The 12,009-nt window shown below is 55.1% G+C and overlaps 1 protein-coding gene across 4 annotated transcripts in view; it reads right to left on the reverse strand.

Moving 5' to 3' along the window:
• Positions 1-12,009, reverse strand: part of NOS1 (nitric oxide synthase 1) — a 71,237-nt gene that overhangs the window by 34,140 nt on the left and 25,088 nt on the right. For 3 of the 4 annotated variants that reach the window (XM_027696739.1, XM_027696736.1, XM_027696735.1), the window contains exon 2: positions 5,180-6,321. In XM_027696739.1, coding sequence (XP_027552540.1) covers positions 5,180-5,901 — 722 coding nt within the window. In that variant the 5' untranslated portion in view covers positions 5,902-6,321. Of the gene's footprint in view, positions 1-5,179; positions 6,322-6,769; positions 6,867-12,009 lie in introns of those variants that run through there. The other variant, XM_027696737.1, reaches the window with a different exon arrangement.

Below are 12,009 nucleotides of genomic sequence, written 5' to 3' on the forward strand. Positions count from 1 at the left end.
ACTTGCAGTGCTCCTCCTTCCAGGCTAAATGGCTTTGCCTTTTACCTTCCTTTTGCCCCCTGAAAAACCACACTCCAGAGGGCATGGCATCCTCAGGAGTTGATATTTCCTCGCTTCCTTTCCTGGGGCAGCTCATGGAAAACGTGCTGGCTGCAGACTCCTCGCCTGGAGGGCGAAAGCAAGGCCTGTGCAAGAGCAGAGGGAGAGGCAGGAGAAGGGATTTGTAGGGCAGGAGGAGGGATTTGTAGGGCAGGAGGAGGGATTTGTAGGGTGCAGAGAGGATGGAGCAGAGTTCAGGAAGGAGGTGGGAATTCGGAAGAAGGAATAACTCCAAAAGGTGGGATGCACTCCCCGGAGAGGCAGCAGGGACCATGTGCCCGGAGTGGGCAACTGAAGAGTGATCAAAGCAAGGAACCACTTCCTAAATGAGAAAGGGGATCTGGAACAGCACCAAAGGAGGGCAAAAGCCTCGTGGCATGGCCTGAAGAAGGTTCTACACCCTCAGAAGGTCAGAGCGTGGCTGGGCTGTGCCCAGTGCCGGGATCAGGGATTAATGAGCTGGGGCTTCAGAGACACCCATGAAATATGAGGCTGTTAAATGTCATGGAGCAGGCACTGACAGATAAAGACCTGGGAACAGATCCAAGCCATCCCAAAGTCCCACCAGCATTGCTCAAAATTCAACCAGCGTCGAGCTGCAACTGCCACTCTTGTCCCTTCCCAGCCGTGCTCAAAGGACACCTGGAGGAGGATTCCAACCTCAGCAGCTTCTCTGGAGGCCAAACACAGCTCAGGTCTGCTGGGAGAGCTGCAGGATCCCACATGGGCTGTGGGTTTGTCTGCTGGGACCACGTACAGGGAACGGCTGGCCCATCCCATGGGATGCAAGAAGCAGCACAGAGGGTGAAGGGATGAAGGGCGGTTTGATGACCAGCCCAAGGCAGCTCCAGAGGGGTTTATTTGGGTGGAACAGGCTGTTTGCAGGCACTGAATGCCTCTGTGGGTCAGCCTGATGGAGTCAGAGCGACAAGGAAGGAGAATCAGCCAAGGGAGAAGGGGAGGGTTATTCCCTTCCAAAGCTCCCTGCATCCATTTGCAGAGTGCCACAAACAGGAGGGTTTCAGGGAACCTTTTCGTTTCATGGGTTTGAAAGTTTCGTGTCCAAGCACAAAGACATCAGAAATGCAAATGCAATGTTTTGAGCAACACAAAGAGGTTTTGGCGGCGGCGAAGGAGGTGGGAGGAAGAGAATTTTCTCTTCAAGAACTGCGAAATTATGGGGTTTGTTCCAATGCAGGATGGAGCCTGAAACCTTGAAACCCTCCATAAACTGAATTCCTGCTCTCAGCACACTTCTCCCTCTCGGGGGCTGCTGATGCTGCTTTTTGGACTGAAACTGCCATGTTTCCATCATGCTGCTCATGTTATGGAATAGACCTGAGAAGGAAAATAAATATTGGCAACTCGGTGGCGAGGGGGGAAAGAAGGAGGGAAGATGGGACATGACAATCTCCCTAGAGCTCAGAGGGAAAAACAGACCTAGGTTAGCTGGCAGTGAGTGAATCAAACTCTATTTTTGCTCTCTAGCCCACGGTGAGCCTCATGGCAGAAATGCCAGCTCTCATCATACCTTGCTCCCCACTTCCATGCTCTGTTCTGTGACTGACTTCAGTGCAGATGGCTTGAGCCAAGGAGCAGACACGCAGCCCTGGTCACAGCCCATCCCACAGACAGGCAGGGAAATCAGCAGGGAGGAAAAGCCAGGTCATTCCAGGGATAACTCCCCTGGGCAGTGCAGGGGATGGAGATGAACTGATGGTTTCCCCAAAGCAAACTCAGAATCCATCAATCATAGAATGCCCTGTGTTGGAATGGACCTTAAAGGTCGTCTCATCCCACCCCCTGCCATGGGCAGGGACACCTTCCACTAGCCCAGGTTGCTCCAAGCCCTGTCCAACCTGGTCTTGGACACTTCCAGGGATCCAGGGGCAGCCACAGCTTCTCTGGGCAACCTGTGCCAGGGCCTCCCCACCCTCACAGGGGAGAATTTTCCCCCAATATCTAATCTAGCCCTGCCCTCTGTCAGTTTGAATCCATTCCCCCTTTTCCTGTGACTACATGTAAAAAGCCCCTCTCCACCTCCCTTCAGGTATTGGACTTGACTGTTCCCAGTTTTCCTTGGAAGTAGCACTAGAAACACGGGCTGGAAGCCCGAAGCACCGGGTGTTGTTTGAATCACTTTTGGCAAAGCCCACCTTGAACGAGAAGTTTTTTGGCTCCTTGTGAACAACCTCAGCGTTGTTCCCTTCTGCCTTCAGAAGGCTGTCACGGCTCCCTGAGCCGGAGCAGCTCTGACAAAGTGCTGCAGGCTGGGAGGACGAGACAGAACTGGAGTCATCCCAAGGCCAGCATCTCCAGCTGGATTGATGGTCAAGTGGTCCAGGCTGTGGGTGTCGAGCTCGACCTTAAATGAGGTTTTTCCCCCTCCTGGTGTCCAGGCAGAGCTCTACTCCTGCTCTGACTAACGCCAGCTTCGCTTCTCCCCCCAGCCTGGAGGAGTCACAGCCTGCAGCACGAGAGCTCCATCAATCTGGGAAGGCTTGCTGGGTTCTTTTGGCATTTCTTTGGCACTGTCCAGCAGCCTCCCCAGTTACCCACCCCCCTCACTCCCTGCCCTTTCTGCACTTCTCCTACGGACCAAGAAAGCCTTGACTGCAGCAGACCTTCACGATGCCCTGGCTCTGCCTGAGCCCAAGCAGAGGAGATGAATCATCTCCAGCACATCATGGGAGAAAGGCCCTTTGCCCTGCAGAGCAGCTCTCAACAAGTTTTCCCTGCAGTGCATCTCCTTTCCCACATCTCTGCTCGAGCCCTCGCTCACACCGAGTCCTGCTGCAAGGACGAGGCTGCAGCTTTTCATCAAGCAAGAGATTTTGACTGAAAAGTGGGTTTTCAGTCCCAGACTATATAGATTACATGTTGGGTTTTTTTTAAGGGTGTTGAAAGAAAAAAAAAGAGTGAGGTTTTGGTGAAGTACCCACTTGCTGGTTGGAGGTCCTTCAATTCACATGAATTCAAAGCTTTTCTGTTTAATCTCTGTACAGAAGAGACTCCTCAAAGAAAAGACACTATTTTTCATCCCTCCCCCACAGCTGGAGCAGAAGAGACAGCAGAGGATGTGGTTTGAAGGGTGAGGCTGTACCTTGGACCAATGCTCGGGATTGTGTCCTCCGGGGGCTTCACTGGGCTGCGACCCCCAACCCCTCCACAGCAGCCTGTGCTAAACCAGAGGGAGCTTTTAAGCACCCCTGCACATTTTGTAGACAAGCACAACCCTTTCAATGTCTCAAATCTTTGGTTGCTTCCAGCAGGTTCCCCCAGGATGGGTTGGCACTGGGTTAAGGGATGCACCGTCCAGCCGGGCAGCCCAGCCTTTAGAGAGCGTGCTGGGCTTGGAGGGGGGTTAAATCACCTCCTGTTGCACAGCAGAGCCCCAAACCAACAATTCCCAAATGTACAAGACCTGGGGGGCACATGTGGTGGGGAGGGGATGGCAGGAAGGGTGTCCCTGAGCACGTCCCACCGCTCTCCCCCAGCGTCTGCCACCCGCCGCCAGCACCGTGCTCAGCAGGTATTTTTTCCCCTCTGACTCACTGTGACCACCCAAACAGGCTCTGAGTTACCGTGTCCTCCACAGCAAACAGGCACAATTTGGGAGAGAGCAGAAATTGCACGAAAACAACTGAAAACACAAAAAGGGAGGTGGAAAACACAGGGAGTGGGCGTCGGTTTGGGATGGGAGCGATCGGGAGCTCAGCCTTGGCTGGGAGCCCACATAGGGACCCTGCTGTGCCTTTCCCCTCTTGTTTCTGATAAAGAAAAAAGGAATGCAATTTCTTATTTTTTGTTCCCTTTCCTAAGGAAGCGTGTGCAGCAAGAGAAGTTGAAATTACAAATCCCTGCGTGGCTGAACCGAGACCTCCAGCTCCAGCAAACCCTCCAGGCTGTTCCAGCCAGTCAATAAACCGAGGGCAGCCACGACCTGCTGCAGCACTTGACACCACTAAAATGTGTTTGGGGACTTGGGGAAAGGCAACAGCAAAAGGCAACCCAGCACTGCTAATAAACGGCCGGGAGGAGAGAGAGAGAGAGAGCTGGTACCAAAAAAAATAAATAAAATAGGTTCTAACAACAGCTTTGTAAAGCAGGAAGGGCCACAGGGAGCTGCTCCGGCTCTGGAGCGATGAGCTACAGCTCAGAGAAATGCTGAGGGAGATCAGGAGGGCAGCACCACGCACATGGCCCCTTGCAAGGAGGATGTATCATAAATTAAGCTGTTCCACCCACAAGATGGGACTTCACAGTCCTCAAGAAGCCATGGGACAAGTGTTGTCTGCGTCCCCACCCCTGTTACCCCTGCAAACAGGTCTGAAATAATTACCCTGCTCCAGAAAGAGCAGAGGGGATGAACAGGCAGCTCCACTCTTGTGTTTCAACAAGGGCTGGTGGTTCCTGAGCTCTTGATGGAAACATTTCCCTGCTTCCCAGAAGACAAGAGCACCAAGGCAGGTCCCCGCCCTTGCACAGAGATCCCCTTGGCTTCAGACAGAGCTGGGCTGGGGCTCCCCTCCCCTCTCCCAAAAGCACAGAAGGTTTTGAACCTTGTTTCTCCCAGGGAGCATCATGCCCTGCTGGTCTGACCTTCCCGCTCGCTCTCCCGCCGTTAATCAACAGCGGATTTCACCCGGAGAGCTCTAAAGCAGGACGGCAAGGACAGGCAACACATGGATCTTATCTGGCAGGTGGGGATACTGAGACACGGGACTTTGCTTAGATTTAAACGAGTGAGATTAAGAACATGGAACAGAAACCCAGCCCAGCCCAGCCCGTGATCCAGCACATAACAGCTCAGCTTTCCAGGAGATGTTGTTCCTGCTCTGCCCCATTTGCCATGCTTAACCTTTCTCCCTTTCTTCCGCAGTCTTATCCCAGTTTTTCGTTACTTTTATCTTCCCCTCTTCAACCGCTCCCCCCTTTTTTTACAACCCTTCCTCTCCACCTCCACCCTGCCATGCCAGACAGCAGCCAGCTCCGGAGAGGTGCTCCCCGGCACCTCAACCTCGCGTAGCCAAAACCCAGCGCATTCCACCAAATGTAAAAAACGTATTTAGGGACCTACCAGTCCACCTGGACTTCTATATCCCTTGTCTCTACCTTGGAGGGCGCATCTCCATTGCTGTCCTTACTGCTGCTCTTCAGGAGATCCAGGACGGGCTCGATCTCTCTGAGCAGCTCGTTGTCCTCCACTCCGCCGTTGAGGCACGGGTGGCCACAAGCCCCCTCCTTGCCCTTCCCGGCGTCCTGCCCTTTGCCGCCGGTAACGACGCCGTTAACGTGGACCATCGGCTCCACCTCCCTCCCGACCTCTCTGGTCCACAGGGAGCCCATGGCGCGCTCGGGCTGCGGCTGCTCTTTGCCGTGCGGGCTCGGGTTGGACAAGTCAACCGCCCTCGGAGCCGGGCAGAGGGGCCTGGTGACGCGGACGGTTTTGGGCGTCCCGTCGCCCGCGAAGGTGGTCTCCAGGTGAGTGGTGAAGCCCTCGGGGCCCCGCAGGATGAGGACCACGTAGGTCTCGGAGGCGATGCTTCTCAGGATCTCCAGCGCCGTCTCATAGCTCATGTCCACCAGGGGCCTGCCATTGACGGCTAAGATGATGTCCCCAGCCTGGATGAGGCCGCTCTGCTCCGCAGCCCCTCCCCGGATCAGGTCGGAGATGATGACGGGCGGTTTGCTGACGCGCTCCTTCACCAGGAAGCCGAGGCCGCCCACCTTGCGCTTGAAGAGCCTCACCGAGATGACGTTGGGCTGTATCTGCTGCACGCTGAACACATTCTCTTCCATGGCAGCCCCTCCTCGAGCCTGCAGACCAGGACCTTGACACCCACTGAGTGCAGAGAGATCCGCCGTCGGAGATGCTCGTCCTCGCCGGGGCGGGGAAGGGGCAACTCTGGCTTTTGGGGAACTGGTCTTAACTGGGAAACTCCTCAGGGCTTTGGCTGCGGGGCGGCTTCCTGCAGCATGCTCGGAAACACCCGGGGAAGGCAGGGGGTGTCACGGGTGGGAAGCAAGGCTAGGGACAGGACAGGCAGGACAGGCAGGGCAGGCAGGGCAGGCAGGGCTGGGCATCGCGTGGCCAAGCAGGGGCTGGAGGGGGCAACATGCCAGCTTCCAGTCAGCCTCTGGTCCTGCGCTGGGCAGAGAGGGGGAGGCAGCCCGCTCGCTTCACCGGCATCCCCGCAGACCGTCCACGAGCTTCTTTATCTGGAAAGGAAGGGGAAAAAAAAAAACCAACAACAAAGGAGAAAGAAAAGTGAGACAGGGCAGGCGTAAGTGCCTGCTCAGCACGGGGCTCGGCACGCCACAGGCACCCACATGCATCAGCCCGTCCCCACAGATGTCACCCCCCGGGCTGCGTTTGGGAGACAGGCTGCAGCCTCCCATCGCTCCGGGCTTTGTTTCCTCCTTCCCCCCCCACCCTGCGAAAATCGGCACCATCTGTTCGGCGGGGGCCGGGAAGGCGCGGGGGGGGGCAGGGGAGCCCTGGCAAGGGGCTTTGCCCAGGGGTTGCCAGCGAACGCCCGGCGGGTCTGGGGAAGGGGCAGAGCCGCCCGGAGCTCGGCGGCGATTTCTGCCGGCGGAGGATCCTGTCTCCATGTGTTTTCCAGAGCATCCAACAACCTGATGGTCGAGAACCAGACAGGGGACGTACATCCCTGCCCAGGAGGAAACCCGCTCCGTAGGTGCTGTCACAGCGAGTCGGTCTCGATGCTCCAGGAGCAGCAGCCACGAGCAGAGCGAGGCAGGAGGACACTCGGCCCCCTTCCCCCGAGTTAGGAACTTGCAAAGGCAACTGCTTTTAAGCCTGGCTACAGGGATCATCGCCTCAGCTCCTCCTCTCCGCATATTTCAAGCCTGGCACGGGGATGAGGAGGCAACGCTCGCACTCCCCCGTGCCCAGCCCTGCCATCCGGCTCTGAACTGTTCCCACACAAACTGCTTCGGCTGATGGCGAACCATCTCCAGGAGAACACGCAGTGAGTTTTCCCGGCTCTCAGGGGAGCCTCGTGCAGCTGGGCATGACTGTCTACAGCCCTCAGCTGGCTCGGGGAGCCACGTCTCATTGACTCCTGATGGGACCCTTGTTCTTACATGCCCAGGCTTGCGTTGAGAAACTTCTGCTCCCAGACCCTCTCTTGCCTTCCCCTCCCTTTCCTCAGATGCTCTGGAGAACGTTCCTCTCCAGGACTGCGCCCTGACATTTTGCAGCAAACTGAAATGCAGGCGCCTCCTTTTCACTTTTAAATCTGGGTTTTGGGGAGAGAACAGAGGGCACTTGATCTGCAGGCTGGAGGCACCAACACGACAAGGAAAACACTCTCCTGTCTCCCCATACTCAGGGCAGCGTTTGCACCTTCAGACATGGAGCACCAAGTCCCCCTCTGCCAGGAGCTCCCTCGGCACCCAGATGGGAAAAACAGGGATCTGAGGAGCAGCCAGTGACACTAGTCCTGGCATTAACTCAGGCATTTTAATCCTCATGTGATGAAGGCTGCTGACCCCAGACTGCACTTTTTACAAGCGAGTTAAGAATAAAACAATTAAAGATGGACAACCCAAGCCAATGGATTTAACCCCTGTGGCCCTTCCCCTGCTGTGACTCGGCCCTGCAGAGCAGCAGCAGCATGCAAAGGGTTAAATGCCACCGAGTAGGCCAGTGGGCATTCACACCCTCAAAGGCTAATTAACCCCGGGGACATAAGCACTAATTGCTGGGTGGCTTCCTGCAAGTGACCCCGGCCAGAGTCCACTGGAGCTGGACCAACACTGGCCCTGGCCGTGATGGGCTGTGCCACCTCCCAGGGCTCAGGGCAGCAGAGCAGGGTGTCTGCTCCAGATCCTCAGGCCACCTGGGAAGGGAAGGTCTCATTTTTGGGGAGGATGGAAGGAAGCAAATATTTGCTTCTACCGGGAAGGTTCTGTCCCTTTCCCTCCTTCCCAGCCCGTCCATCCAGAGCCCACTTTCACCGGCAGGACCCCGGCCAACTCTTCCCTCTTTTTCTCAGGCGTTTTGGTGCCAGTGCTGAACCACAGGACCAGCTTCCTTCTCCCTGCCAGGGTCTGTCTTTTCCTGGCAGCCCACCAGCACGGTCCCTGCATCCCCAGCCCCTCCACTGGTCCCTGTACAAGCGCAGTGACCGTCACCCTGACGCCCAGGCACGGCACTGAGTCACACAGGACTCATTTCTAACGTCCTGGCTGACGCTGTAGGACGAGCGTGGCTCTGAAAGCAGCACAAGTGCCACAGGAGCGTGGCACTGCCAGCTCCCTTCAAGGGGACAGCCCTGTTATTTGCTGGGGATTAGTCACGGGCAGCAGCGCTCACGGACTCCTCGCCGCCGCTGGAGTCGGTGTTCGTGTCATTCCCATCTCAGCAGGGCCAAGGCCATCTCGGGGACTGCCTGGCATGAGTCCCTGTCACTGCTGGGCATCCCCAGCAGCTCACACAGGCAGATGTTCAACAGCTGGAGGAGACCCTTCAGCCCAGCTCGACCTTCCCGCGGTGCCTGCAGGGCAGCACGGCCACACCGAGCTCACCGGGCAGGGCCGAGAAACCCCAAAGTGGTTATTCCCTCACTCTTCTCCCACCAGGCTGATTTCCAGTTATTTCCACCAAAAGGCTCATAATTTGTTGTGTGTATTCAGCTCCAGCCTGCAAGATCCCCGGGGACAACATCATTTCTGGGTGCACAGCATTCCCCATCCCCTCGGCATTCCCCACCGACACCTCGGCATTCCTTGCAAGAGGGACAAGGAGAGAAAAGGAGATTCTGGGTGATACCTCAACACCCAGCCAGGGCTTTCTTCCACCACAGTCCCCTATAGACAGAGGGTGTCTTGCTCCCAGACCTTGCACTCTCCGACCTGTGATTGTGGGATCCCACTGGGGACTGGCTGGAAAACAGGGAATGACATTATGTGCCTGCTCATTATTTTTTCCCCTTTCTCAAGCCCTTCCTTTCCTTTTTCTCTGCAGCTCCTCAGAGTCGGGAGGGTCAGAAAAGAAGCAGAAAGCAGAGGGGCAGGCCAGGAGAGTGAGGGCAACCTGTCTCTAAGCCCCTCAGCCTTCTGCTCCTTTGGGAAGAGCTGGACAAGAATTTTCATAGAATTATGGTGTCATTTAGGTTGGATAATAGCCTTAAAATCGTGGAGTCTGATGGTTCCTCATCTCTAAAGTCTTGCACAAACTCAGAGCGGAGATGGGAGGGAGAAGGAGCAGGTCAGGGCAGCAGGAGACACCTGGGAGCACCCAAAAGGCTCCCCCAAACACCCAGTGAGGGTCAGGGCTCCCCCATGCCCAGCTCCTGGGGTGTCCCAGGAGGTCTGATCCCACATTTCAGATGGAACCTGACTGATTCAGCCCCCGTGAAGCGATGGAGAGACGGCAGCTGGGCTCGGCTCTGAGAGCTCAGCTCTCCCTCCCAGCACCCTTGGGAGTGTGATTTATGAACCCCAGAGCTGCAGGACATTTGCCAGGTTGTACATTTAAAGCCACCGGTGGTGGTGTCATGTCAAACTCCTTAAAACCAGCGAGAACAGGGTTTCACTGGGGTGGAAACTCTTCTTTCACCCCCGAAAGGGAGCCAGGAGTGGCCAATGCCATGGGCAAAGATGGGCTCAGCTCCCTGCTTGAATAAACACCCACAGATGGTGCCAGCCCACTCCCTGCCTCGGTTTCCCTTCCCTTTCCGACACATAAACCCAACTCAAACTACAACAGACCCTGCAGACGTGCAAACTTGTAGCACCCCAGACAAGTGTTAACTCGGATCCCAACACCAATCCCTGGTAACATCCCTCCTTTGGAGGCTTTAATGAGCCTAAGGAAGAGCAGCAAACTGGCTCCCCTTCGACAGCGACAAAAGCATTCACTCCACGAACAACTCCCACCCCAAAAAAAGAAAAAGAAAAAAAAAAGGCAATAACAAAAAGCTTCTCAAGTTGCCAGATAACATTTCGAGCACCAAACTCCAGCACATATGTTAATTGGATGATTTGATTTCAGAAGCAGAGTGGAGGAGAACTCAATCTTAGGAGCTTAACACAATCTCTTAACTCTGCCAGGCAGCAGCCGTGGGCTGGGGAGAGCTGGGACGTGCCCAACTCCAGCCCTCCGGCATGGGCACTTGGGCTGCCCTTGGCCTCACAAATGGATTTTGAGCCTTGTCTTCGCCCAGATAATAGCTCGTGGTTCTGCGTGCCAGCTTTAAATGGGCACCATTGTCCTACTTAATTAGTTTTCGTGGGATTTATGGCGCTCGGGAAAGAACCCCGGTGCTGATGGATTTATGCCCGTTTAATTTTTACGACCCATGGAGCGTCAGTGGATGCGATGAGGAGCACTGGGATGCAACATATGCACAGTTACTGTAAACCTGCGTGTTTGTGCCTCTGAAAATGGAGCATTAAAGTGATTCACTGGCAGGCAGCTCGCCCGTGCCAGCAGTTCTGCGCTCAATTCCCGCTCGGTGTGTCTGTGTACATGGCCTTTTAATCCTGGGAATATACAGACAATGTTCCTTCAGCCATCTCTAATTATCCACCTCCCACCAGCCTTGCCAAAATCCACCCAGGAAGGAGCGAGACCTTTTCCCTTCACAGCCAAACGCCCGCTCTGCTTCTCCCTTCCCGTCCCCAGCGCGCCTGGCTGGGACATCACTGTTTCACCGGGGCCACGACACCTTCTTTGCCCCCAATAAACCTGATTTACAGGCAGGAGTGGATGAAATGAGGCGCTTTGCCATCTGTACAACACCCTTATGCCAGTGCCCAGCCATGGTGCAGAACTGCTGGACCCCTCCCCGCAGCCACAGACACCGGCGGGCTCGGGAAGGATGGTGCCAAAGGGATGAAGTGCCAAGGACTCAGCCCTGGAGATCCACTCACCTGCTCCATGTCAGCAGGGCTGTCTGCACTCAAAACGTGCCTATTCCTGGTAAAAGAGCAGTTAATAAAATAAATATTTGCTTTCTGATATCAACAAATCCATGCCCAGTCCCCAGGAGGGTTCATTTGCCTCTACTCAGGGGGTTGTTCTCTGGAAAGCAAACCAACATTTAATTGCTCACAACCATATTGTTGGGATACAGCTGCCCCAAAGCCCCGTGACCTGCACATTTATCCAACTCCTGGCACTTAGTTTGGTGTTCATCCCCTCCCCAGGGAATCAAACAGCCAAGGAAAGCCTGGTCCTGCCAGCACAAGCAGCCACTGGCACATCTTCCAGGCGGTTGAACTGATCATTGTAGATCCCTCCCAGCTGAAATACTCCATCCTATCCCATCCCAGTCAGACCAGCACCTTCCACACTCCTAATCACTGAGTATTAGAGGGAGCAGAACCCTACTAAAACTTTATTTCCATTTAATGAAGCCCCTCATCCCTCTCCCCTTCACCCCCTCTGACACGAACCGCCCCTCTCCGAGCCGACCGCAGCAATACATTTTAATGTTGCCAAGACAACTGTGTTGACAAAATTCCCTGCCTTTTTTTTTTCTTCTTCTTTTTAAGCTGACAGAAACAGGGTTTTCTTGTAATTTGGAGTTCAAGGCTGAGCATATTTCAGCACCACGCCTGCCATTTCTCTTTGACTCTTCCCGTGCGATATTTTCTCGGCGCCCGCCGTGCGCGGCTCAAACGGGGCTTCAGATAAAACCATCAGTTCTGCTGCTCCCCCCACCACCACCTACAACTGATGTTCTTATTAGGGCTCGGTCCATCTGTAAAACATAAATTTCACCCCCATCCGTTTGCCGAGGGGATTGGAATTACACACCAGCGACTCTGGTTTGACAAATTGGCCCCGTGTTAACGCGCAGTCACTTTGTCCTAAAAAGACAAAATAGGTAGGTAGGAAACAAATGAGAAAATGCCACTTGATGGATGGTCTCG

The sequence above is a fragment of the Neopelma chrysocephalum genome, unplaced genomic scaffold (genome assembly GCF_003984885.1).
Source record: "Neopelma chrysocephalum unplaced genomic scaffold, ASM398488v2 Primary Assembly neopelma1_116, whole genome shotgun sequence".
Classification (NCBI taxonomy): Eukaryota; Metazoa; Chordata; class Aves; order Passeriformes; family Pipridae; genus Neopelma; species Neopelma chrysocephalum.